At 45.1% G+C, this 27,340-nt stretch overlaps 1 protein-coding gene across 1 annotated transcript; it reads left to right on the top strand.

The window, feature by feature from the left end:
- The first annotated feature begins 1,205 nt into the window (after positions 1–1,205).
- On the top strand, positions 1,206–6,829 carry LOC132781961 (small nuclear ribonucleoprotein Sm D2). The gene is made up of 3 exons (XM_060786553.2): positions 1,206–1,310; positions 3,706–3,885; positions 6,404–6,829. Coding segments are annotated over exons 1-3 (357 nt in total). The 5' UTR covers positions 1,206–1,308; the 3' UTR covers positions 6,579–6,829.
- Positions 6,830–27,340: the final 20,511 nt, after the last annotated feature.

Genomic DNA, 27,340 nt, shown 5'->3' with positions numbered 1-27,340 from the left:
AACATAACATATAATAAAAACTAAACAAATCAATAAAAAATAAGTCATTGTGTCTCATAGAATCATAGAATCAAAGAGTTGGAAGAGACCTCATGGGCCATCCAGTCCAACCCCATTCTGCCAAGAAGCAGGAATATTGCATCCAAATCACCCCTGACAGATGGCCATCCAGCCTCTGTTTCAAAGCTTCCAAAGAAGGAGCCTCCACCACACTCCGGGGCAGAGAGTTCCACTGCTGAACGGCTCTCACAGTCAGGAAGTTCTTCCTCATGTTCAGATGGAATCTACTCTCTTGTAGTTTGAAGCCATTGCTCCATTGCGTCCTAGTCTCCAGGGAAGCAGAAAACAAGCTTGCTCCCTCCTCCTCCCTGTGGCTTCCTCTCACATATTTATCTATGACTATTATGTCTCCTCTCAGCCTTCTCTTCTTCAGACTAAACATGCCCAGCTCCTTAAGCCGCTCCTCATAGGGCTTGTTCTCCAGACCCTTGATCATTTTAGTTGCCCTCCAATGGACACATTCCAGCTTGTCAGTATCTCTCTTGAATTGTGGTGCCCAGAATTGGACACAGTATTCCAGGTGTGGTCTAACCAAAGCGGATGATGGGATTTGTAGTTTGGGGAGGCAGAAAGAACTTGCAAAACTACAACTTACATGGCATAAAGGCTTAGATCCCATAGGTGTTAAGTCTTGGCAGTTAAAGTGGGATCAAACTGCGTTAATTCTAGTGTAGATGAGGTATAGGTCAACTTGGGCCCTCCAGGTGTTTTGGACTCCAACTCCCACCATTCCTAACAGCCGGAAGGCTGTTAGGAATGGTGGGAGTTGGAGTCCAAAACACCTGGAGGGCCCAAGTTGGCCTATACCTCATCTACACTGTAGAATTAACCCAGTTTGATCCCACTTTAACTGCCAAGACTTAACACCTATGGGATCTAAGCCTTTATGCCATGTAAGTTGTAGTTACATGGCTTAAAGATAGAGGAAATCCTGAGTTAATTTTGGGGGGGGATCTGGAATGCCCAATGCTTTTAAAATCCAATGGGAGAATCAAAAGGAGGAGAGAGAGCAGAGTAGAAGAAGAAAAAACGCTTCGCGGATTCTTTTTGACTCTTCCCGCTCCCCGTCGCCTTGCAAAGCGAAGTGTGCGCGCGCTTCTCCAATTGGAAAAACACAGGCACGACGCATGCGCAATGCATTATCACCCGGAAGTGGAAGTGGAAGGCGGCCATCTTTTTTTCCCCGACGCTGTTGAGGAGCCGTTCTGCACGCTGGTCGCCGGTGTCTTGCGGATTAGTTGAGAAATCATGTAAGAAAACCAACTTTGGGAAGGCTTTAAGGGAGGGAGGCTTCATCTTCACTTGTCTCATGAATATCCCTATGGAAAAGGCCTTGGTTAATGGGTCCTTTCTTTGGATAGTCAGCTTGGGTTAATGAATGGAGAAAAGGACAGACCTCACAACCTCTGAGGATGATTGCAGGCGAAATGTCAGGAGAGAATGCTTCTAGAGGACCTTGCCATAGATGCAGGCTAAAGGTCAGGGGAGAATGCTTCTAGAGGACCTCACAACCTCTGAGGATGCTTGCCATAGATGCAGGCGAAAGGTCAGGAGAGAATGCTTCTAGAGGACCTCACAACCTCTGAGGATGCTTGCCATAGATGCAGGCGAAAGGTCGGGAGGGAATGCTTCTAGAGGACCCCACAACCTCTGCGGATGCTTGTCGTAGATGTAGGCGAAAGGTCAGGGGAGAATGCTTCTAGAGGACCTCACAACCTCTGAGGATGCGAAATGTCAGGAGAGAATGCTTCTAGAGGAACTCACAACCTCTGAGGATGCTTGCCATAGATGCAGGTGAAAGGTCAGGAGAGAATGCTTCTAGAGGACCTCAAAACCTCTGAAGATGCAAAAGGTCAGGAGAGAATGCTTCTAGAGGGCCTCACAACCTCTGAGGGTGCTTGCCATAGATGCAGGCGAAAGGTCAGGAGAGAATGCTTCTAGAGGACCTCACAACCTCTGAGGATGCTTACCATAGATGCAGGCGAAAGGTCAGGAGAGAATGCTTCAAGAGAACCTCACAACCTCTGAGGATGCTTGCCATAGATGCAGGCGAAAGGTCAGGAGAGAATGCTTCTAGAGGACCTCACAACCTCTGAGGATGCTTGCCATAGATGCAGGCGAAAGGTCGGGAGAGAATGCTTCTAGAGGACCTCACAACCTCTGAGGATGCAAAAAGTCAGGAGAGAATGCTTCTGGAGGACCTCACAACCTTTGAGGATGCTTGCCATAGATGCAGGCGAAAGGTCAGGAGAGAATGCTTCTAGAGGACCTCACACCCTCTGAGGATGCTTGCCATAGATGCAGGTGAAAGGTCAGGGGAAAATGCTTCTAGAGGACCTCACAACCTCTGAGGATGCTTGCCATAGATGCAGGCAAAAGATCAGGAGAGAATGCTGCTGCCCATTGGACCATTTGAAGCTTCCGAACAGTCTTCAAAGGCAAACCCATGTAGAGAGCGTTTATATATCTTCTATATAAATAAAATGTAATGTTTGTTTGTGGGATGAACATAACTCAAAAACCACTGGACGAATTGACATGAGATTTGGACACAACACATCATCATCAGTAATGGATTGGATGAGGGCAAACAAATTGAAACTTAACCCAGACAAGAGAGAGGTGCTGCTGGTCAGTTAGCAGACCAAGGAATAGGGATCCAGCCTGTTCTGGATGGGGTCACACTCCCCCTGAAGACACAGGTTCGCAATTTGGGGGCCCTCCTGGACTCAGCACTGATCCTTGAGGCCCAGATGTTTGCGTTAGTCAGGTTAGCCTTTGCACTTTCCAAACTAGCAGTTCAAAAACATGCAAATGTGACTACATCAATAGGTACCACTCCGGCGGTAAGGTAACAGCGCTCCATGCAGGCATGCCGGCCACATGACCGTGGAGATGCCTACGGACGACGCTGGCTCTTCGGCTTATAAATGGAGATTAACACCACACCCCAGAGTTGGACACGACTGGACTTCATGTCAGGGGAAAACCTTTACCTATACATACACACACACACAATTATGTCAAAAATACCGGACACCAAGAAACCATTATAAATAATAATAATATCACTGCACACCGCACTTATTTTATAATCCTACATTCCTCCTGCCACTTCAGCACTTTTAATTCCTGTACCCACTGCTCTGGCCGGCCCAGTTTTAAAGTGTCTTGATGTATTGTTACTGTTATTGTCTATTTTGCTTAACTGTTTTGATTTGCTTCTGGTATTGCTGTTGTATTATGTTCTGTTGTACTGTGTTTTGAGGCTTCGGCCTGTGTGAGCCGCATCGAGTCCTACAGGAGATGCTAGCGGGGTACAAATAAAGTTAATAATAATAATAATAATAATAACACTTTATTTATACCCCGCTACCATCTCCCCAAGGGACTTGGTGCGGCTTACATGAGGCCGAGCCCAAATACAACAATACAGCTATTGGATCAGCTTCATTAATAATAGTAATAATAATAATTCAAGATAATTATGAATTATCTAATTATGGAGTCATGGCAGCTAAAGTGCTGTCAAACTGCATTATCCAGTGTAGATGCACTCATGAAATAGTGTAGTTGCAGTTAGCTGAGGCCTACAGCCTTGTGTCAGATACCTGTGGAGTAATTCTGCCTTCCTTTTTTCCCCAGGAGTCTCTTAAACAAGCCCAAGAGTGAAATGACCCCAGAGGAGCTGCAGAAGCGAGAAGAAGAGGAGTTCAACACCGGACCCCTCTCTGTCCTCACGCAGTCGGTCAAAAACAACACTCAGGTGCTGATCAACTGTCGCAACAACAAGAAGCTCTTGGGGCGAGTCAAGGCCTTTGACAGGTAGGAGCTCACCTGTGGTTTCCTCAGGTGTCCTGTGCTGTTGAGTTACATTGGCCAACACACATTTTGGTTTCTCACTTGAATGTATAAAAGATTGAAGACAATTTCTATTAAATTAAACATGTCTGGCCCATGAAAAAAGATGTTAGCCCTGTTACTGTGTATATTTGACCTACTGGTTCCAAAAATAGAATAGAATAACTTTGTTGTCATGGTACACGGTACAACAAAATTAAATGCTTTCCCCAGCACACATCACAAAACAACATACGCATTCCTCTACGCTTCCACCACCACTGCACAGCCCCCAATGCTACATCAATGCAAAGCCATAGAGTTCAGTATAGTTATAGCTCTAGGATAAAAGCTGTCCCTCAGTCAGTTTGTCCTTCTTTGTACCATCCGCCAGATGGTAATAATTAAAAACATATATTCTGGGTGAGATGGATACCCAAAAATCGCTGAGCTTTTTGAAAGCTGCGGGACCTATAAAGTTCTTCCAAAGAGGGGAGAGAGCAGCCAGTGGTTCTCTGTGCAAAAGTGGGGTTTTTTGGGGTTTTTTTTTGTCGTGTCAGGAGTGACCTGAGAAACTGCAAGTCGCTTCTGGTGTGAGAGAATTGGCTGTCTGCAAGGATGTTGCCCAGGGGACGCCCGGATGATTTGATGTTTTATCATCCTTGTGGGAGGCTTCTCTCATGCAAAAGTGGTGACCCTTTGGAACAACTAATTACTGCAGTTACCAAACCATGCACAGTTGCAGTAGGTTTGGACACTTTCTATAGCACAGCAGTAGAAAGTCACCTGAAAATGACGTCAGTTTTCCTCTATCAACTCTAGTTTTTTGAGATACAGAACATATGCCTTATACCAGTCACTCTCTGCTCATTCATAGAAAAACATGATAACGCTGTCTGAGAAACTACAGCTGATACAGTCTATCCAATTCAGTTTTCTGAATCAGCACCCCAAATAATCCCAGGAACAGGCCTAAAGACTTGCACACCAGGAAAATGGTTTTTTTTTTTTTTTTGGGGGGGGGGGCAATATGTTGAATTGTCTGTGTTCTGGAACGGATTTTCCAGGGGCTCCAAATTTGTGTTTTGCACTGAGTGTTTGTTCATAGTCCTAAGTTGCAGGGACTTTGCAGATAGGTGGCTTCCTTTGGCTGCATTCATAGGGCAAGCCACCTGCCAGTTATAGTTAGGTATAGTATTTTGGATATTAGGATGTTTAACCTGTACATGGATTTGGAAAACCATAAACTTATTACATAGAGAAGACCAGAAATGTGACTGAAAATGGGGCTATACAGTGCAAAGAAGATGTGAGAGCAAGGCTAAATATACCTATCTGCACTAGTTACTCCATCACAACAGGAGGAGGAATTGAACTTGTTTATTCAAAACGAACAGTCCGCACATCAGAAATGAAGCAATTGCTCATATAAGCATAAGTAAACAAGAACATTTTGAGCTGTCTAGTGATTATTCATGCTTCAGGATAATATTTTAAGTATCACAAATGTCTATTTTTCATTGGTGTCCATTTTTGTTGGTCAGACTTACCAAAGCTATGATTTTAAGACATGTTGTGTGAATTAGGCTTATCTGGGCTCACCTTTCCTCTCTGTTTTACTCAACAAACAGCTGCATAAGGGATTCAAGAGTCAGCTGCTGCCCAGCCTGCTATTTATTTATTTATTTATTTCGAGATTTTGTATCCCGGTCTTCTCAACCTCCGAAGAGGGACTCGGGCTGGCTAACAACAGAGGGTTAAAATACAGTAAGATAAACCACAGTAAACATCATAATGCAATAGTACAAAAATACATTAAAATACAATTATACAACTTACAAAAGGTCAGTTCGTCAGAATAAATCATAAATTCATCGCCATCGCCATCGATATGGTCAGCAGTTATTGACTCAATCATCATTCTGCAAATGCAGTATTCCAAAGCCATGTTTTTACCAGCTTTCTAAAAGTCAGGAGGGAAGGGGCAGATCTAATCTCCATCGGGAGGGAGTTCCAGAGCCGAGGAGCCACCACCGTGAAGGCCCTGTCCCTTGTTCCCACCAATCGCGATTGCGAAAGGGGTGAGACCGAGAGCAAGATCTTAATTACCTTGATGGTTCATAGGGGAGAAGACGTTCGGACAGGTAAATTGGGCCGGAGTCGTTTAGGGCTTTATAGGTCAACACCAGCACTTTGAATTGTGCTCGGAAGCTGATTGGCAGCCAGTGGAGCTGACGCAACAGAGGAGTAGTATGCTCTCTGTACCCCGCTCCTGTTAGTAGTCTGGCTGCCGCTTGTTGGACTAGTTGTAGCTTCCGAGCAGTCTTCAAAGGTAACCCCACGTAGAGAGTGTTGCAATAGTCTATACGGGATGTAACCAGAGCGTGGACCACCGTGGCCAGATCAGACTTCACAAGTTACGGGCGCAGCTGGCGCACAAGTTTTAATTGTCATTTGGAGGCACTCTCTTTCCTCCCTGTAACAACATTCTTTTTCCCATTAGGCATTGCAACATGGTGTTGGAAAATGTCAAAGAGATGTGGACGGAGGTGCCCAAGAGCGGAAAAGGCAAGAAGAAGTCAAAGCCTGTCAACAAGGATCGCTACATCTCCAAGATGTTCCTTCGTGGCGATTCAGTCATTGTGGTGCTGAGGAACCCTCTTATTGCTGGGAAGTAAAGGGCTGTCAGATTTAGGAAGGCTCCAGAGCTTGGCCAAGAAAAGATACTACATTCAGGGTCACCATAAACAGACTCATACAGCATCAGCATCTCTTTGTGAGCTGTCTGCAAATGATCTCCACATACATAGTCCCCTGGTTGATGAATTTTATGTTGCTGTCCTGAAACTCCATGCTATATACTTGTATATGGCCTGCTCACCTTTTTTGGGTGGTTTTTTTTTTTGTAATAAAATTTTTGTTAAATTTCTGGGCTGCTTATTTTCTGGCGCAGATTTTTTTGATTGGTGAAATTTTGATGGAACTAGAGGTGATAAGAGACTTACGGCTAAAGGAGTTGCTGGGTGTGAAGGAGCTCATATATTACTGTTACTCATTGTAAAAGCTTGGCCACTAATTTGCAATGATGCCACCAAATTATAAGGATGTATAAATATAACTACTATCAATATATAGAGAGTTGGTAAAAGGAGCCACCTCTTTGTGAGGACCTTTTACTTTGATATCACAACTAATAGCTTGTAATGTTGCTTTGGTCTTTCTTCAATATGTAGCGTGACTTGACATGGAAAGAATGGTAACATAGGCTTGATTTTAAAAAGAAACTGTAACAAGTTTATTGAGGTACAGAAGCTTGATAGTTTCAAAGTTTCCTTTCTCTTAGAGCAGTGTTTCTCAACCTGGGGGTCGCGAGGGGGTTTCAGAGGGGTCACCAAAGACCATCAGAAAACACATTTCTGATGGTGGTAGAAATCCCTTTGGCATACTCATTTGGGTTCACAGTGCTCTGTGGATGTAGGTGAACTACATTTCCCCTAAATCACTGTCAATTCATCCCAAATCCCTCCAGTATTTTCTGTTGATCATGGGGGTCTCTGTATGGGAAGTTTGGCCCAATTCTATCGTTGGTGGGATTCAGAATACTTTTTGATTGTAGGTAAACTATAAATCCCAGCAACTACAACTCCTAAAAGTCAAGGTCTATTTTGCCCAAGCTCCACCAGTGTTCCCATTTGGGCATATTGAGTATTCATGCCAAGTTTGGTCCATATCTATCATTGTTTGAGTCCACAGTGCTCTCTGGATGTAAGTGAACTACAACTCCAAAACTCAAGGGCAATTTCCATCAAAGCCTTCCACTATTTTCTGTTGGTAGTGGGAGTTCTGTGTGCCAAGTTTGGTTCAATTCCATTGTTCATGGATTTCAGAATGCTCTTTTGATTGTAGGTGAACTATAAATCCCAGCAACTACAACTCCCAAATAACAAAATCATTATCACACACACACCCCAAACCCACCAGTATTCAAATTTGGGCATATCAGGTATTTATGCCAAATTTGGTCCAATGAATGAAAATACATCCTGCATATCAGATATTTACATTACAATTCATAGCAGTAACAAAATTACAGTTATGAAAGTAGCAAGGAAAATAATCTTATGGTTGGGAGTCACAATAACATAAGAAACTGTATTAAGGGGTCGCGGCATAAAGAAGGTTGAGAACCACTGTCTTAGAGGTACAGATCTTTAAAGGTTACATTCATAACAATTCAGAAATAACTCTTAGGAGGTCTAATTCTTCTAACATACAGGTCTCTAACTTAGTTCCTTTAAAAAGATGTTTCTTTCTTTAACAGATTGTTTCAGGCACACACCTATCCTTTCTTTATGATGGTTCTGTTACAATATAGATGCTTATTAGGGCTTCCCCTCTTTTTCCACAACCCTTACGTTTAATATAAATAAGTCACTCATAGAATGAAAGAGTTGGAAGAGACCTCATGGGCCATCCAGTCCAACCCCATTCTGCCAAGAAGCAGGAATATTTCATTCAAATCACGCCTGACAGATGGCCATCCAGCCTCTGTTTAAAAGCTTCCAAAGAAGGAGCCTCCACCACACTTCGGGGCAGAGAGTTCCACTGCTGAACGGCTCTCACAGTCAGGAAGTTCTTCCTCATGTTCAGATGGAATCTCCTCTCTTGTACTTTGAAGCCATTGTTCCATTGCGTCCTAGTCTCCAGGGAAGCAGAAAACAAGCTTGCTCCCTCCTCCCTGTGGCTTCCTCTCACATATTTATACATGGCTATCATATCCCCTCTCAGCCTTCTCTTCTTCAGGCTAAACATGCCCAGCTCCTTAAGCCGCTCCTCTTAGGGCTTGTTCTCCAGACCCTTGATCATTTGAGTCACCCTCCTCTGGACACATTCCAGCTTGTCAATATCTCTCTTGAATTGTGGTGCCCAGAATTGGACACAATATTCCAGGTGTGGTCTAACCAAAGCAGAATAGAGCATGGGGAGCATGACTTCCCTAGATCTAGACACTATGCTCCTCTTGATGCAGGCCAAAATCCCATTGGCTTTTTTTGCCACCGCATCACATTGTTGGCTCATGTTTAACTTGTTGTCCACGAGGACTCCAAGATCCTTTTCACACGTACTGCTCTCGAGCCAGGCATCCCCCATTCTGTATCTTTGCATTTCGTTTTTCCTTGCCAAAGTGGAGTATCTTGCATTTGTCCCTGTTGAACTTCATTTTGTTAGTTTTGGCCCTTCATCTCCCTAATCTGTCAAGATCGTTTTGAATTCCTGTCCTCTGGAGTATTGGCTATCCCTCCCAATTTGGTGTCATCTGCAAACTTGATGATCATGCCTCGACTTAGCTAATCTATATTGGCTCAAAGCCAAAACCTTCCTGATTCTTAATACCAATGAATCAGCCTTCCCCTGTAGTTATTTAACTACAGGATACCTCACTGGTTCCCCACACACAACAGAACCAGCCACTTCTGCAGTTCACCGACCACAGACTGACTGCTTTAAAATGGCTGCTCTGCCAAGTGGCAGTTGGCTCCGCCCCTATCTCCATAGCAACTCAGCTCAAAGCGAGCTAAGCTGGCTACCATCTCCCAATATTATGCAATACTATATACTTACCCGTACAAACACTTATCTATAACAATACATAACTGTAGATAAAAATGTACACTTCATCACACTGGGTTCTCGCTAACTCAAAATTTTATGTGTGAGTCAAGATCTAAGATACATGCCCCCTGTATTCTAAAGTTGTTGTTTACTTGTCCTTCCTGTAACCCTATGCCATCTTAAAACTGGAGCTGGAGGGTTGGGATAGTCTTAGGGGCAGGTTTATTGTCACAGTGGTGACAATGGGTGATGGGTGGAAAGGGCCCTATTCCACTGGCATTAGATGCCGAAACACACAGTTGAATCTTGACCTTCGGATCATAAAAACTCTTTGTGGTTAAACACAAAACAAAGCAAGGGAAAACCAAACCACACCTCCCATCTGCTTCTATCCCTATTATTCATCTGATCTGTTATTTACTATAAGTGCAGCAGAACCTTCTTTTATATTTGGATCCAGCGAATAATACAGTGCCAAATACGAGGGTTATCTGGAAAGTAAGGTTACAAGGATTTTTTAAAATGCAAAGAATGAATATCTATATAAATAAAAATTTGATGTTCATTCGTGGAATTAATATAACTCAAAAACCAGTGGATGAATTGATACCAAATTTGGACAAAAGACACCTAACAACCCAATGTATGTCCTTCACTCAAAAAAATCGATGTTGTCATTTGGGAGTTGTAGTTACTGGGATTTATAGTTCACCTACAATCAAAGAGCATTCTGAACCCCATCAATGATGGAATTGAACCAAACTTGGCACACAGTTCTCCCATGACCAACAGAAAATACTGGAAGGATTTGGTGGGCAGTGTCCTTTGGTTTTGGAGTTGTAGTTCACCTACATCCAGAGATCACTGTGGACTCAAACAGTGATGGGTCTGGACCAAACTCTACAAGAATACTTAATATGCCCAAATATGAACACTGGTGGAGTTTGGGGAAAATAGAGTCTTGATATTTGAGAGTTGTAGTTGCTGGGATTTATAGTTCACCTACAATCACAGAGCATTCTGAACCCCATCAACGATAGAATTGAGCCAAACCTCCCACACAGAACTCCCATGACCAACAGAAAATACTGGAAGGGTTTGGTGAGCATTGACCTTGCGTTTTGGAGTTGTAGTTCACCTACATCCAGAGAGCAGTGTGGACTCAAACAATGATGGATCTGGACCAAACTTGGCACGAATACTCAATATGTCCAAATGTGAACGCTGGTGGAGTTTGGGGAAAATAGAATCTTGACATTCGGGAGTTGTCGTTGCTGGGATTTATAGTTCACCAAAAATCACAGAGCATTCTGAACTCCATCAACGATGGAATTGAGCCAAACCTCCCACACGGAACCCCCATGTGGACCACAGCAACGCGTAGCAGGGGACGGCTAGTATCTATATAAATAAAAATGCAATGCTTGTTTGTGGAATTAATATAACTCAAAAACTACTGGACGAATTGACACCAAATTTGGACACAACACACCTATCAGGCCAACGAGTGACCATCACTCCAAGAAACACTGGAAAACACAGTGGAAGAAACTTAAAAAGCAAAAAAAAAACCCATTACAACGCATGTGCAAGACCACATACACACAAATATATATATACACACACAAAGCACATATGCACAGACTGGGCCACAGCAACACGTGGCAGGGGGTGGCTAGTATTTCAATAAATCTTATGTGGATTGTAGCATAGGTATTAATTACCATTCAGTTCAATACATTTTGTCATCCGTGGGATGAGTTTTTGATGCCTGTGTCATAGAAGTTTCCCTTCGCCTTTTTCAGCCAGTTCGTCACTTCAATTTTCACCTCCTCGTCATCGGAAAAATACAGGGTTAGTCAAAATGCATAGGCCAATAAGCCATTCAATTGAATGGCTTATTGGCCTATGCATTTTGACTAACCCTGTATTTTCCACCCAGGTGTTCCTTCAATTTAGTGAACCGGGTTACTGGGTGTGAGATCGGGGCTGTTAGAGGAGTGGCTTAAAACCTTCCAACCAAATGAAGTCAACAACTCTGGTGTTGCATGAGGGGTGTGCGGACGCTCACTGGCAGCATCCCATGACATTTGTTTTGGATGGCTCTGCAAAGTTTCCTCATGGTCTCACGATATATTCCGTACCCATTTTGTCGCATGCTGTCTTGACATTGTGCCCTCTCCATAAACTGAAACGATTTCGCGATGAATTTCAGCGGCATTCATGCCCTTAGTGTTTAGGTAGCATCTAACAGCGCGAACTTCACACTTGGAGGAAATGGAATGAGGACACTCATCTCTAACCTTCACCACAACTCCAGTCAATGAGCTACTGACAACTGGCACTGCTCATTCACTTCCACTGGCTTCCTGCTACACAACAGTGATATTTATTTATTTATTTATTTATTTATTTGCTTTGCTTTGCTTATATACTGCTGTATCTCAAGCCCGAAGGCGACTCACGGCGGTTCACAAACAGTAAAAACAGTAGAAACAGCAGTGGTTCCATGCAACATATAACAATTGACTTAACACATTATCCATAAATTACCAATAAGCAATTACAATGCACAATTATTACGAAAAACAACCGTACCCAATCTTCTCATCATCCAAGCGTAGTACAGGTTCGTCGTCCATTGTTCCATTCCTATATTCCATTACCAGATTGCACTAAATTACTCAAACGCCTGCACAAACATCCAAGTCTTCACCTTTTTGCGGAATACCATTAGAGATGGTGCTAGTCTAATGTCCGTAGGAAGGGCGTTCCACAGCCGAGGAGCCACCACCGAGAAGGCCCTATCTCTCGTCCCCGCCAGCCGAGCTTGAGAAGCAGGCGGGATCGAGAGCAGGGTCTCCCCGGAAGATCTCAAAGTCCTGGTGGGTTCATAGGCAGAGATGCGGTCAGATAGGTAGCTTGGGCCGGAACCGTTTAGGGCTTTAAAGGTCAACGCCAGCACTTTGAATTCAGCCCGGTAGCAGATCGGTAGCCAGTGGAGTTGGTGCAACAGGGGGGTTGTATGCTCCCTGCGCTCCGCTCCTGTTAAAATCATGGCTGCCGAGCGTTGGACTAGTTGGAGCTTCCGAGCTGTCTTCAAAGGCAACCCCACATAGAGAGCGTTGCAGTAGTCTAAACGGGATGTAACCAGAGCGTGGACTACCGTGGCCAAGTCAGACTTCCCAAGGTACGGGCGCAGCTGGCGCACAAGCTTTAGCTGTGCAAATGCTCCCCTGGTCACCGCCGAAACCTGGGGTTCCAGGCTCAGCGATGAGTCCAGGGTCACACCCAAGCTGCGAACCTGCGTCTTCAGGGGGAGTGCGGCCCCATCCAGCACAGGCTGTAACCCTATGCCCTGTTCAACTTCCCCCGAGAAAATTCCCCACGAGAATTGTAACCTTACTTTCCAGATAACCTCATAGCTTTGGTTCCCACAGTTATTCCTGACATGTCCTGAAAATGGTAGTGTTAGATACTGCTTGAGCCAGCATGGTATTGTGATTTGAGTGTTGAATTATGACTTTGGAAACCAAGAGTCAAATCCCTCCTTGGCCATGAAAGTCCACTGGATGACCCTGGGCTAATTGCACACGCTTGGCCCCAGATTTTTATTTTATTATCATGTCAGGAGCAACCAGACAGTTGTATTACATTGGTGTTGGAGGAAAATTCTGAGAGTGCCTTGGACCACGAGTAGATCCAACCAGTCCATACTTCAGGAAATAATGCTCGGTTCTCATTGGAGGGAAGGATAGTAGAGGCAAAGATGAAGTACTTTGGCCATATAATGAGAAGACAGGAAAGCTTGGAGAAGAGAATGATGCTAGGGTAAAGGGAAGGAAAAAGGAAGAGGGGCCGACCAAGGGCAAGGTGGATGGATGGTATCCTTGAAGTGATTGGCTTGACCTTGAAGGAGCTGGGGGTGGTCACGGCTGACAAGGAGCTCTGGCCTGGGCTGGTCCAGGAGGTCACCAAGAGTTGGAAGTGACTGAACAGATAAACAAAAACAAACATTGATTCCTTTGAATTTCCTGGTTCTAATTCACATATGAGTCCCTCTGTACAAAGATTAACTTGACTAGGTTTCTGTTCTGTCGCGCGCTGGGCCTGTAACAGCTGTACTTTTTTATAGGACGTATACTTTAAGCCCAGCGGGAAGCCAGAGGCGCCTCAGAGATTCTTAGGGATTTTTCTGAAGTGATGGTCTTTAGAGTTTTTAATGATACAACAAAATCTTTATTATGGAACAAACAACAAATCTTCAATGGTTCAAACAACACTTCAAGGCTTTCTTAGTCTAGTCCTCAATGGGTTGGTACCTAACTTTAATTAACTGTACTTTCTCTGTAGGAAAACCCCTTTTTAACCTCTCCCAGGCTGTTTACTATCTATGCCTCATCGGTGTGGGTCCTACTACCGATTCCAAATGCGTCTGGGTATCGAGTAGACCTACCAGCTGAGGCTTGCAGATATTTCAGCTGGAGTGCTGTGGATCTGTAGTGCTGTCCTCCCTCAGAGAATTCTTTGAGAACTTCAGGGCTGTTTTCCCTCTGATTGCTGAGAGGCTGTGAGCTTTCAGCCAGAGCCTTGGGACCTTTTCCCTGGAACTCCTGTTTCTGTTTCCCCGGATGTTCTCAAGAAAAGAAGCTTTTCTGCGGGACGAGCTGGTCTACGTCCCATAGCAGGGGTCCTCAAACTATGGCCCGGGGGCCGGATGCGGCCCTCCAAGGTCATTTACCCGGCCCTTGCTCAGGGTCAACCTACGTCTGAAATTACTTGAAAGCACACAATAACAACAACAACAACAACAACAACAACAACAACAACAACAATTGTATCTCATCAGCCAAAAGTAGGCCCACACTTCTCACTGAAATACTAATAATTTTATATTTGTTGAAATTGTTCTTCATTTTAATTATTGTATTGTTTTTAAGTGTTTTTTGTACTACAAATAAGATATGTGCAGTGTGCATAGGAATTCATTCATGTTTTTTTTCAAATTATAATCTGGCCCTCCAACAGTTTTAGGGATTTTGACCTGGCCCTCTGTTTAAAAAGTTTGAGGACCCCTGACCTATAGTATAGCTTCCTTGTGTGAGACTGACCCAAAAATGGCTCCTTTCCCTCCGAGAGCCCTGAACAAGGGGTGGAAGCAAAGCTTAATTATGATGGACAGGTGGCCTGCCCTATGACTGCAAACATAACAGAAAGAAAATAAAGTTGGAGCTCCTGGTACATCCATACCAGCACAGTTTACCCAAGGGTTACTTTGAATTTGGTGTCATTCTGGACCTCTTCATAGACTGATTTCAGTCTCAATTGCTAGAGTTTACACTTGGTTTGAATTCAAGATCCAAGGGCCGCGTCTTCAAAGGCCAGGATGAAATATAGTTGAAACCTGGCAACCTCAGCTATGTCACCTTGAGTGCCAAGGAAGTTAGATAAATACTTCTTCCTATTGCAACTGAAATTAAAACATCTTGGGGCACCCCATGAAGCCTGGTATTTTCCCCTGGTAGGAGTCTTTTGACATATCCATCTGTCCCTATATAAAATTTCCCCCGCAACGGGCAGCGTAAACTGATTGTCCCCTTGGGGGTAATTGATACTTTAAGTAAATTTGTTTTTGAGCAAAGCTGCAGCTCCGTAAAACATAACCGTCCGGACTCACGAGGCGGTAAAAGGTTTGTCCTGGTATCAAAGCAACACAAAGTCACTTTCAGAGGCCGGGGAAGGATTAAGGTTTCAGTGGGGACGGCAGAGGAGAGAAAGACAGCTGCCCTTGAAGGATGAGCTCATGGCAATGGGCAAAACCAACAGGGAAGAAGGCATAGTTGTCCGCATAGGATTAAAAACAGACTGGGAAACATGAAATTATGGAGTTCCCCAAGATTAAAATATAAGTTACTCTTTCTGTTTCAAATGAGAGCCGAATTATTCAATATGCAAAAATGAGATGGGAGAAATTCCTATTCTTCACTAGGAAAGCTAGGTAAAGGTTTCCCCTTGATATTAAGTCTAGTCATGTTTGACTCTGGGGGTGGTGCTCATCTCCATTTCTGAGTCGAAAAGCCAGTGTTGTCCGCAGACGCCTTCAACGTCATGTGGTCAGCATGACTGCATGGAGCGCCATTACTTTCCCGCAGAAGTGGTACCTATTAATCTATTTACATTACAGCCAGGTTACTAACTAGTGCGACTTACAGGGAGCGGTCAAACCCCCCTGTTTAAGGAGCTCCACTGGCTGCCATTCATTTTCCGGTCCCAATTCAAGGTGCAGGTTCTTACCTACAAAGCCCTGAACGGTTTGGGACACGCATACATGCGTGGCCGCATTTGTGTGTACAAACCCACATGGTCTCTTCATTCATCTGGAGAGGCCCTGCTCTTCCTCCCGCCGCCCTCGCAGGCACGATTGGTGGGGACGAGAGAGAGGGCCTTCTTAGTGGTGGCCCCACGACTCTGGAACTCACTTCCTAGGGATATCAGGCATGCCCCAACATTGGCAGCCTTTAGGAGGAGCCTGATAACGTGGCCGTTGCAAAATGTCCTCAAATGCACTTTAAGTACCCACTTGGATTGCGCTCCCCTCACTTCTTTAAAACCCTCCTATTAGATATATCCTACCTTGTTCATGCCCAGCGTTAATTTTTTAATTTTTAACTATTACATCTGGCCACTTGGAGTGCCTCTGGTGTTGCTGCAAGGAGGTCCCCCATTGTGCTTGTAGCAGGGCTCAGGTTGCATTGCAGCAGGTGGTCAGTGGTTTGCTCTTCTCCACACTCATGGATTCCACTTTGTAGCCCCATTTCTGAAGGTTGGCTCTGCATCTCGTGGTGCCAGAGCGCAGTCTATTCAGCGCCTTCCAAGTTGCCCAATCTTCTGTATGCCCAGCGGGGAGTCTCTCATCTGGTATCAGCCATTGGCTGAGGTTCTGGGTTTGAGCCTGCCACTTTTTGACTCTCGCTTGCTGAGGTGTTCCAGCAAGTGTCTCTGTAGATCTTAGAAAACTATTTCTTGATTTAAGTCGTTGACGTGCTGGCTGATACCCAAACAAGGGATGAGCTGGAGATGTCACTGCCTTGGTCCTTTCACTATTGGCTGCTACTTCCCGGCGGATGTCAGGTGGTGCAATACCGGCTAAACAGTGTAGTTTCTCCAGTAGTGTAGGGCGCAGACACCCCGTGATAATGCGGCATGTCTCATTAAGAGCCACATCCACTGTTTTAGCGTGGTGAGATGTGTTCCACACTGGGCATGCATACTCAGCAGCAGAGTAGCATAGCGCAAGGGCAGATGTCTTCACTGTCAGGATAATTGCAATTATTTTATATATGTTTTTCAATGTGTTAGTATTGTATTCTAAGATGGATTCAGTCATGTTCATTTTTGTTCATTTGTGTAGTAGATTATTATTGTTATAGGCCAGAGAGTTAAGACCTTGGCTAAAGTAAGATAAGACTTTTCGTGAGAAGAAAAGGGAGTTAACCGCCTAGTAGACAGATAAGTCAGAAGGGCGGGATGTTTCTTTGTGTGTTTAGTCCTGTACTTTGTCAGCCGCCATCTTTCCTCATCAACATGTAGTCGCCTGTATATAGATGCTTCCAGTAAAGCTTATTATTTTGAAACCGAAGAAGAATGCTGTGTGGTAATTGAGTCTGTGTGTTTTGGAAACCTCAAGTTCGCTGTGCCAGACCGGAGGGTCTCACTCTGACATTCATTATGTCTGGTTGTGATCCCCAGGTTGTGCCAGTCAGCTTTTGTATGATATTGTTTCTAGCACTCACTTTTTGCTTGACATTCAGGCCATGCTTCTTGTAGGTCAGAGCACGGAGTGACTCCCAGGTATTTGGGTGCGCTGCAATGCTCCAGTGGGATTCCCAAAGCAGGTACTCTGCTCCAAACTGGTCACTCCAGAAGCGACCAGTTTGGAGTAGACTACCTGCTTTGGGAGACAGTGACCGAGCATTTGGACAGCATGGCCAGTCCAACCATACGTTTTGCACAATGTTCCTTCCACCTTGAGTTTTTCAGATTTAAATCAATGCAAGGGACGGTGAATATGTATATCGGAGACCCAACTGCTCCTCTCTCCTCACCCCCTCCCATGTCACGGCCCACCCTCGAGTATCCATCCAGCCAAGAAGATCAAGCTCAATATTGCAGCTCAAGTTCCTCACATGCCGGGGCTCGGATTTCAACGCGTCAGAGGTTTTTCGCAGAGGCAACAACTTCTGCTCAGGAAATGGGGAGACAGCAGAGTCCTGATGATTATTAATTCAGGAAGAAAAAAGAGGAGGGTGTCAGCTTGGGATGGTGAGGAGACATCAGGTAACACCAGATCTTGAAGGGAGGGTGGGGGTTGATCCTCTTGAGAATCACATGGAAGTATGGATATGGGATCAAAATCAAAGCAACACCAAACTGGTAGGGAAAGCTAATACTCCAGAAGACAGGAGCAGAATTCAACATTATCTTGACAGATTGGAGAGATGATTGGCCAAAACTAACAAAATAAAGTTCAACAGGGACACTCCATTCAGGCAGAAAAAAATGAAATGCAAAGATACAGAATGGGGGACGATGCCTGGCTCGACAACAGGACGTCTGGGGAGTCCTCGTGGACAAGAAGTGAGCCAACAATGTCATGCAGCAGCTAAAACAAATTGGGATTTTTGTTTGCATCAATAGGAGCATAGTATCTAGATCCAGGGAAGTCCTGCTCCCCATGCTCTATTCTGCCTTGGTCAGACCACACCTGGAATCACACTGCGTCCAATTCTGGGCACCGCAATTTAAAGGAGATGTTGACAGACTGGATTGTGTTCAGAGGGGGATGACTCAAATGATCAAGGGTCTGGAGAACAAGCCCTATGAGGAGCGGCTTAAAGAGCTGGGCATGTTTAGCCTGCAGAAGACAAGGCTAAGAGGAGACATGATGAGGGCCATGGATAAATATGCGAGGGGAAATCATAGGGAGGAGGGAGCAAGCTTGTTTTCTGCTGCCCTGGAGACTAGGATGCAATGGAACAATGGCTTCAATCGACATGAAAGGATATTCCACCTGAACATGAGGAAGAGCTTCCTAACTGTGAGAGTTGTTCAGCAGTGGAACTCTCTGCCTCAGAGTGTGGTGGAGGCTCCTTCTTTGGAGGCTTTTAAGCAGAGGCTGGATGGCCATCTGTTGGGAGGGATTTGAAGGCAATTTTCCTGCTTCTTGGCAGAATGGGGTTGGACTAGATGGCTCACAAGGTCTCTTCCAACTCTAGGATTCTATGAAAGCTTGGAAAGGGACTTTTTAAAAGAAATGCCTTTGTATTACCTGTTGCACTAGTTGGGAAGTCCTTTGTTGTCATTACTTGTTACTGTCCTTAAAAAGGCACATAGGAATAGTTTCTTTTGAGGTTTGTTTTTTGTTTTGTTTTGATTTTTACCCATCAGGAAGTATGGAGGGCATTTTCTTGCTGATATTTTACTATCATTCCAATTGCTCTCTTCTCTCTGCTTGGAGTCTCAGAAACCACCCTCCCCTTGGCTGAGAGATCGGCTGAGAGGCCAGCCAATCATAGTGGAGGAGGACTTTTGATGGGATAGATTGCTCAAGCAAGTGAGCCAAGCTGCATATTGGTAATTAATAAGGACAGGCGGAGAGATCTTCAGCCTTCTCTGCCAAAGGTGTTCCTAAGACCATCAGAAATATATGTTTTCTAATTGTCTTTAGCGCCCTCTCTGAAACCCCTCCAGGGGTCCCGACTGTGACGGCGCGTCTGGCGCCACTTGTATGTAAATATATACAAAAATATTTTTTGTTTATCAATATATGTATTTTTATGGCATTGAATTGTGCCGATTGTGTATGCTGCTCTGAATCGCCTTTGGGCTGATATGAGTGGGGTAGAAATAATGCATATATATATTTATGTGTGTGTGTGTGTGTGTGTGTGTGTATATGTATATATAGTTGAATTGTTTGGCTGTCTACAGCTTTCTATCAATGTTGTTTTGCATCTGTTGAATTGCTCTCCCAGCTCAATTGTTTGGCTCCACCCCTTTCTAGGGAAGAGGGCAGTGCTTTCTTTTTCATTCCACCATCAAACAGCTCAACAGATGGACGTGAGAAAGGCTTGGCTCTAAGCCCTCAGTCAAGTCATTTCTTACCACCAATTCTTAAGTTTGTACTCTTAAGATTCACACTTCATGCCCAGCTCACCTGGACAACGTTAAGGAATCTTAAGCGCCTTCAAACCAGTCCTTTGGCATCGAGAGGAAGACTTTGTGCCTTCAATATAGGTCATTGGACTGGGGCTGTGAATGTTCTGACTTTCACAGCCATTGAGAAAGGGGGAACTTGGAAATCTTCTCAGCTGGAAAACTCCTTGGGCCCAAGACTCCAGAGACTGTAATGTATATTTTCTTTGCCCACTTTGAAACATCAAGTTTAATGCTTAAGAAATCTAACTAAGAAAGTTGTGGCCTCACAACTCCAGGCATTCTTGGTAGACACAGATTATCTGGACCCGGCACAGTCTGGCTTTAGGCCGGGGCATGGTACCGAGACAGCTTTGGTCGCCTTAGTGGATGATCTGCGCCGGGAGCTCGACAGGGGGAGTGTGTCCCTGTTGGTGCTGCTGGACCTCTCAGCGGCCTTCGATACCGTCAACCACGGTATCCTTCTGGGATGCCTTGCGGGAATGGGTCTTGGAGGAACTGTTCTACAGTGGCTCCGCTCATTCCTCGAGGGTCGGTCTCAGAAGGTGTTACTGGGGGACTCCTGTTCAACCCCACAACCTTTGTCTTGTGGGGTTCCTCAGGGTTCAATATTGTCTCCCATGTTGTTCAACATCTACATGAAGCCGCTGGGTGAGATCATCCGGAGTTTCGGGGTGTGATGTCATCTGTACGCAGATGATGTCCAACTCTGTCACTCCTTCTCACCTGTCACTAAGGAGGCTGTCGAGGTCCTGAACCGGTGCTTGGCCGCTGTGACGGTCTGGATGGGGGCGAACAAATTGAAATTGAATCCAGACAAGACAGAGGTACTCCTGGTCAGTCGCAAGGCTGAACAGGGCATAGGGTTACAGCCTGTGTTGGATGGGGTCGCACTCCCCCTGAAGACGCAGGTTCGCAGTTTGGGTGTGATCCTGGACTCATCGCTGAGCCTGGAACCCCAGGTTTCGGCGGTGACCAGGGGAGCATTCGCACAGTTAAAACTCGTGCGCCAACTGCGCCCGTACCTTGGGAAGTCTGACTTGGCCACGGTAGTCCACGCTCTGGTTACATCCCATTTAGACTACTGCAATGCTCTCTACGTGGGGTTGCCTTTGAAGATGGCTCGGAAGCTCCAATTAGTCCAACGGTCGGCAGCCATGATACTAACTGGAGCGGAGCGCAGGGAGCACACAACTCCTCTGCTGCACCAGCTCCACTGGCTGCCGATTTGCTACCGGGCTCAATTCAAAGTGCTGGCGTTGGCCTTTAAAGCCCTAAACGGTTCTGGCCCAACCTACCTATCTGAACGTATCTCGGCCTATCAGCCCACCAGGACCCTAAGATCTTCTGGGGAGGCCTTGCTCTCTATCCCGCCTGCTTCACAGGTGCGGCTGGCGGGGACGAGAGACAGGGCCTTTTCTGTGGTGGCCCCTCGGCTCTGGAACGCCCTTCCCATGGAGGTAAGATCAGCTTCCTCGCTGATGGTATTCCGAAGAAGACTAAAAACTTGGATGTTCAAGCAAGCATTTGGCTAATTCGGTGCAATGAATGTGTTGATTACGGATTGGTAATATGGATGATGCAATTGGACCACGATTTTAGTTAGGAGATGTATTGGATTGTGATTTCGTGTAATATTGTGTATTATGTTTTTTATGGTTTTAATTGTATACTGTGCACTGTATATTTTGTTGTAAACCGCGTTGAGTCGCCAATTAGGCTGAGAAACGGCGGTATACAAGGACAGTAAATAAATAAATAAATAAATAAATAAATAAATAAAACTCTGTGTGAACAATAAATCCTATTTTGAGTTATCTATCGTGCCTTGATCCTTGAGAGTTCCAGTTCTCTAAAGGAGGGCAAGAAGCAATCTCCTGGGGAAAAGATGTCACGTCCATGTTTCTTTCACTAAGAACTATAGCCCCCAGGCACGACGACACACCGACCCCCAGGTTAAGAACTGCTGGTCTAGATGGGCCTGGTATTGCTTAGTGGTCTGAATGTTGTAGTATTAGTCCAGGTTTCGATTCTCTGCTCAGCCATGGAAATCCACTGGGGAAACTTGGGCAAGTCACACACTCCCAACCTCAAAAACTCCAGGATGGATTGTTATAAGACAGAAATGACTTGAAGACATAACAGCAACAAAGGGTTGGCAGGCCTCTTGGTTGACATGCAAAATGAGATGATACATGAGATTGATTCAGTAAGTTTTAATCACCTTTTGCTTACACACATAACATGGGCATCTTGATTTTCTGATATGCAATACACCTGAAGGACTGATGATGCAAAAAGACTGAGATGAACCCAGTTTAGGATACTTTTGTGGGCCCAGAGTGTAGACAATGAAGACCACATGTAAGTTTTTCCTCTTATTTGCTTTTACTGGGTTTCCCTGTTGTTGTGCACACCAATCAGTGAGTTGAAGAACAACAAATGGCATCACAATGCCTGCTCAGAAGAAGCCACTTCTGGGATGGAATGCCTGTTCTTAATGGGATGGAAATCCAGAGCAGCTCTTGTTCGAATGCCTTATCGCCAGAAGACAGTCTGACAATTCTTGGCAAGTGTGCAAGCTTCATTAATAACCCAAGATGGGAAGAAGAAACCTGGCAGTAAAATGATGCCGTGATTTGATATTGAATGCTGAAGGTGCTAAACTGCAACGTTCCCCCCCCCCCCCCAAGAGCGCTTCATTTGCACATCAAGGTGAAGTTGAACATGACCCCCCCCCCCAATAAAAGATAGTAACTTATAGTTTTGCTAAGGACAAGGACACCAGACTGGATAATAAGGGTTAAGCCTTGGTCAATTTGCCAAGACACTAACAACAAGGACCCTTCCCATGTTAGATAGTGTGTACATTTAATCAATTATTAATTAATTTTATGCTCTAGGTTTCATATATAGCAGAAGGTAGCACATTTATTACTAAGAAACCACCTCCCTTTACACTTACGTGCTCTCTTGAACTTCTGTGGGACTCTGGTGGGAGGGATAAGTTGGTATATTTTCTATAACATGATTTCTATATTTCATCTTTTCTCCCTGTGTGTCGGACCTTTTCCTGACCCTTTTGCCCAATTCCCCTTTATTGAAAAATGTATTAAAATACAAGGCAGCCACCCCTAGGTGACCCTGGGAAGAAGGAAATCTCCAGTTGAAAAAAAAAACCCTTATTAAAAGACACTATTTGCATGGACAATAACAAAGGACCGTGACCTCTGGGCTCGAAGTTGATCCCCCAGAGGAAGCGGTCATTTGGCAATTATGATCATATCTCAATAGGATGGAGGGGGTCTTTGGAAAGCCGCACCTCGTCCTAATCTGTCACCCATTCAACTTTTCTTTCATTAAAGACTTCAGCTAAAGTTCCCCATTGTTCCCATATCTCTGCAGGCCCGTAGCCAGGATTTCGTTTCGGGGGGGGGGGGGGGTGAATTTCTTTTCAGGGGGGTTTCAGGGGGGCTGAGTTTCGGGGGGGGGGGGCTGAGTCTGAGTGAAAGAGGGTCTAGCCTAGCAAACCTTTTGTATCATTACCCCAATACCCCCATGCATATGGGATATATTGAGTATGGTGATCAGCTCATGATATGAATAAACATAACAGTTTAAATAATGCACCAATAAGGCCTTTTCGCGAACCACCATGAAAATTTGGGGCGGAGGGCTGAAGCCCCCCGAGCCCCAGCCCCCCCCCCCCCGGCTACATGCCTGCTTGGCAGGATTGCCAAACATCAATGTTTATTGCAACCACTCAAAGACAATAGGAATGGCTGGCTCCCAGGCCCCAGGATCCCTGGGCACATGGACATTTCCTACCTCCATAATCCTCTCAAGAATCCATTGTTTCCCTCTCGTTCCGCCTCCCTCTCTCCTGATTCATCAGGACGTCGAGGCGACAGAAGCCCAGCGATTGGCCCAGGTGCTCAGGAGGTGGACAAGCCTCCTCCCAGCTGTAGAGCGCCAGCCAATCATCGTCGAGCCGGCAGAGGGGCGGGGAATGGGAGATTCAAACCTGGCAACTCTGTTTCTGTATAAAAAAGGCTTTTATTTGTACACATGCTATGCTTAGCTTGGCAAAATATTGCTGCTCTGCATCCTTTTCAGCTGAATCGCTAATAAATCATCTCGGTGGCGCTTCTTTCAACCTTGGTGAGATTCTTTTTGGGAACCTAGGGAAAAACAATTATTTTAAAATTGGGCTTCTCTTTGCTCACCGTTGTAGCGATCCCTCTTTGGTGGGGCCGCGGGGTCTCTCCTTCCGTCTCCATATTTCGAGACGGAAACAGACCAATCGCTCTGTTCTGGAGACATGGATATCTCCCATTGAAATCACGGAGGAATTTAAAAGGGTCTGGAGTTTATTTATTTATTTATTTATTTACTACATTTATATACCGCCCCTCTAGGCTCACAGGCAACTCGGAGCGGTTTACAGTCAATATCAAAGACACAAACTACAATTTAAAAACAACCAATTTAAATATAAAACCAAGTAAAACAATCAATATCATTAAAAAATGATGGATCTGGACCAAAACTCAATATGCCCAAATGTGAACACTGGTGGAGTTTGGGGAAAATAGACCTTGACATTTGGGAGTTGTGGTTGCTGGGATTTATAGTTCACCTGCAATCAAAGAGCATTCTGAACTCCACCAACGATAGAATTGGGGCAAACATGCCACACAGACCCCTATTACCAACAGAAAATACTGTGTTTTCTGACGGTCTTTGGCAATGATGGATCCGGGCCAAACTTGGCATGAATATTCGATATGCCCAAATGTGAACAATAGTGCTGTTTGGGGAAAATAGACCTTGACATTGATTGGCAATGTATGGCCTTGCAGCTTCAAAGCCTGGCTGGTTGCTGCCTGGGGGGATCCTGCTATATACCTGTGAAACGTGGACTCTCTAAAGACGTCACACTCAACTCCTGGAATGATTCCATCAGTGTTGCCTCCGAAAAATCCTGCAAATCTCTTGGGAAGACAAGCGGACAAATTTCTGTGTGCTGGAAGAAGCAAAGACCACCAGCATTGAAGCGATGCTCCTGAGCCACCAACTCTGCTGGACTGGCCTTGGTTTTTGAATATCCCAAGATCACAATTACTATACTCTTAACTCAAGTATGGGAAACGTAATGTTGGTGGACAGGAAAAGAGATTTAAAGATGGGCTTAAAGCCAATCTTTAAAACTGTGGCAAAGACACCAAGAACTGGGAAGCCCTGGCTCTTGAGCGGTCCAGCTGGAGGTCCGCTGTGACCAGCCTGTGCTGTGGAATTAGAAGAGGCACGAATGGAGGGTGAAAGGGAGAAACATGCCAAGAGAAAGCCAACCCTGACCAGGACCGCCTTCACGGTGGAAAAACATGCAGATCAAGAATGGGTTTCCACAGCCACCTACAAACCCACTGCCAAGACACTACACTTTTCATTTATTTATTTATTTATTTATTTACTTTACTTGTATACCGCAGTTTCTCAGCCTAACGGCGACTCAATGCGGTTTACAACAAAGGTACAACAATCAACAATATACAATTTAAAACCACAAAAACATAATACACAATATTGACACAGCAATAACAACCCAATGCATCTCATTACTAAAATCATGATCCAGTTCGTCGTCCTTATTACCATTCCTGTAATCATCACATTCATTGCACCGATTAACCAAATGCCTGTTCGAACATCCAGGTTTTTAATCTTCTTCTGAACACCATCAGCGAGGGGGCTGATCTTACCTCCATAGGAAGGGCGTTCCATAGCCGAGGGGCCACCACAGAAAAGGCCCTGTCTCTCATCCCCGCCAGCCGCACCTGTGAAGCAGGCGGGATAGAGAGCAGGGCCTCCCCAGAGGATCTTAGGGTCCTGGTGGGCTGATAGGCCGAGATACGTTCGGATAGGTAAGTTGGGCCAGAACCGTTTAGGGCTTTAAAGGCCAACGCCAGCACTTTGAATTGGGCCCGGTAGCAAATCGGCAGCCAGTGGAGCTGGTGCAGCAGAGGAATTGTGTGCTCCCTGCGCTCCGCTCCTGTTAGTATAATGGCTGCCGAGCATTGGACTAATTGGAGCTTCCGAGCCGTCTTCAAAGGCAACCCCACGTAGAGAGCGTTGCAGTAGTCTAAACGGGATGTAACCAGAGCGTGGACTACCGTGGCCAAGTCAGACTTCCCAAGGTACGGTCGCAGTTGGCGCACAAGTTTTAACTGTGCGAATGCTCCCCTGGTCACCACCAAAACCTGGGGTTCCAGGCTCAGCGATGAGTCCAGGATCACACCCAAACTGCGAACCTGCGTCTTCAGGGGGAGTGCGACCCCATCCAACACAGGCTGTAAACCTATGCCCTGTTCGGCCTTGCGACTGACCAGGAGGACCTCTGTCTTGTCTGGATTCAATTTCAATTTGTTCGCCCTCATCCAGACCGTCACAGCGGCCAAGCACCGGTTCAGGACCTGGACAGCCTCCTTAGTAGCAGGTGGAAAGGAGTGACAGAGTTGGACATCATCCGCGTACAGATGACATCGCACTCCGAAACTCCGGATGATCTCTCCCAGCGGCTTCATGTAGATGTTAAACAACATGGGAGACAATATTGAACCCTGAGGAACCCCACAAGTCAAAGGTTGTGGGGTTGAACAGGAGTCTCCCAGTAACACCTTCTGAGACCGACCCTCCAGGAATGAGCGGAGCCACTGTAAAACAGTCCCTCCAAGACCCATTCCCGCGAGGCGTCTGTACAGAAGTGTTTATTATAATGTGTTTAAAACTGTATTTGTGTTTTACATTGGTTGCCTATGGCTGGAGCGGCCCAGCTGTGAGAGATATGTTGCCAGGGAAACAAGGCAGAAGAGGAGGTGGGAGGAGCTTAGAGAGAAAAAGGTTTGAAAGTGACAGTTAAGTTTCAGTCAGGAGGAAGAGACCCTGAGAGAGTAGCAGAGTCAAATAGGGACTCTGAGAGTGTAACTCAGTCAGGAGGAAGAGACCCTGAGAGAGAGTAGCAGAGTCAGATAAGGACTCTGAGAGAGTAGCAGAGTCAGGGAAGAGACTCTGAGGAGTGAAGAAGTGTAGTGTTAGTTAGTGTTCGTGAATATTTCTTCAGCTAGGGAGCTGAAGGGTAAAACTTTGTTAGATTTCTTTAGTTAAAAAGAACTAACAGAGGCTTTGTACGATTGCCAGTTGGTGGAAGACTGGAGTTCTATTATTTGATCCAGTATAGATCAAACAGTGAGAATATTCACAGCAGGGAACACTGAATAATAAAACCTTCACTACAGCAAGAGTTTATAAGTTGTAACATCAAAAGCCTGAATTGTATCTCAACCAAGTCATATTGTAACCATCAAGTATATGCCAAGCTGAACATCTTTATATTGCAATCACAAGCTTTGTTCAACAATAAATTTGTTCTCTTTGTTATTTTAAAAACTGCCTCATCTCCATTGATTTTACGTTCGGTGCATTCCACTCTACCAAAATTACCTCACAACATAAACAGAGACTAACAGAGACTTTAATACCAGCGTCTCTATACATTATGGTGGCAGTTTAATTAGCATTTGACGGAGGTTCCTTACAGTTTTTGGTGGTCCCA

Source organism: Anolis sagrei, chromosome X (genome assembly GCF_037176765.1).
Source record: "Anolis sagrei isolate rAnoSag1 chromosome X, rAnoSag1.mat, whole genome shotgun sequence".
NCBI lineage: Eukaryota > Metazoa > Chordata > Lepidosauria > Squamata > Dactyloidae > Anolis > Anolis sagrei.
Note: the sequence above shows the minus strand (reverse complement) of the source record. Positions and strands in the feature narration are given on the sequence as shown.

Coding starts and splice junctions, on each gene's coding strand:
- LOC132781961 (XM_060786553.2), top strand. Junction 3,886..6,403: donor CGAGTCAAGGCCTTTGACAG/GTAGGAGCTCAC, acceptor TTTTCCCATTAG/GCATTGCAACATGGTGTTGG.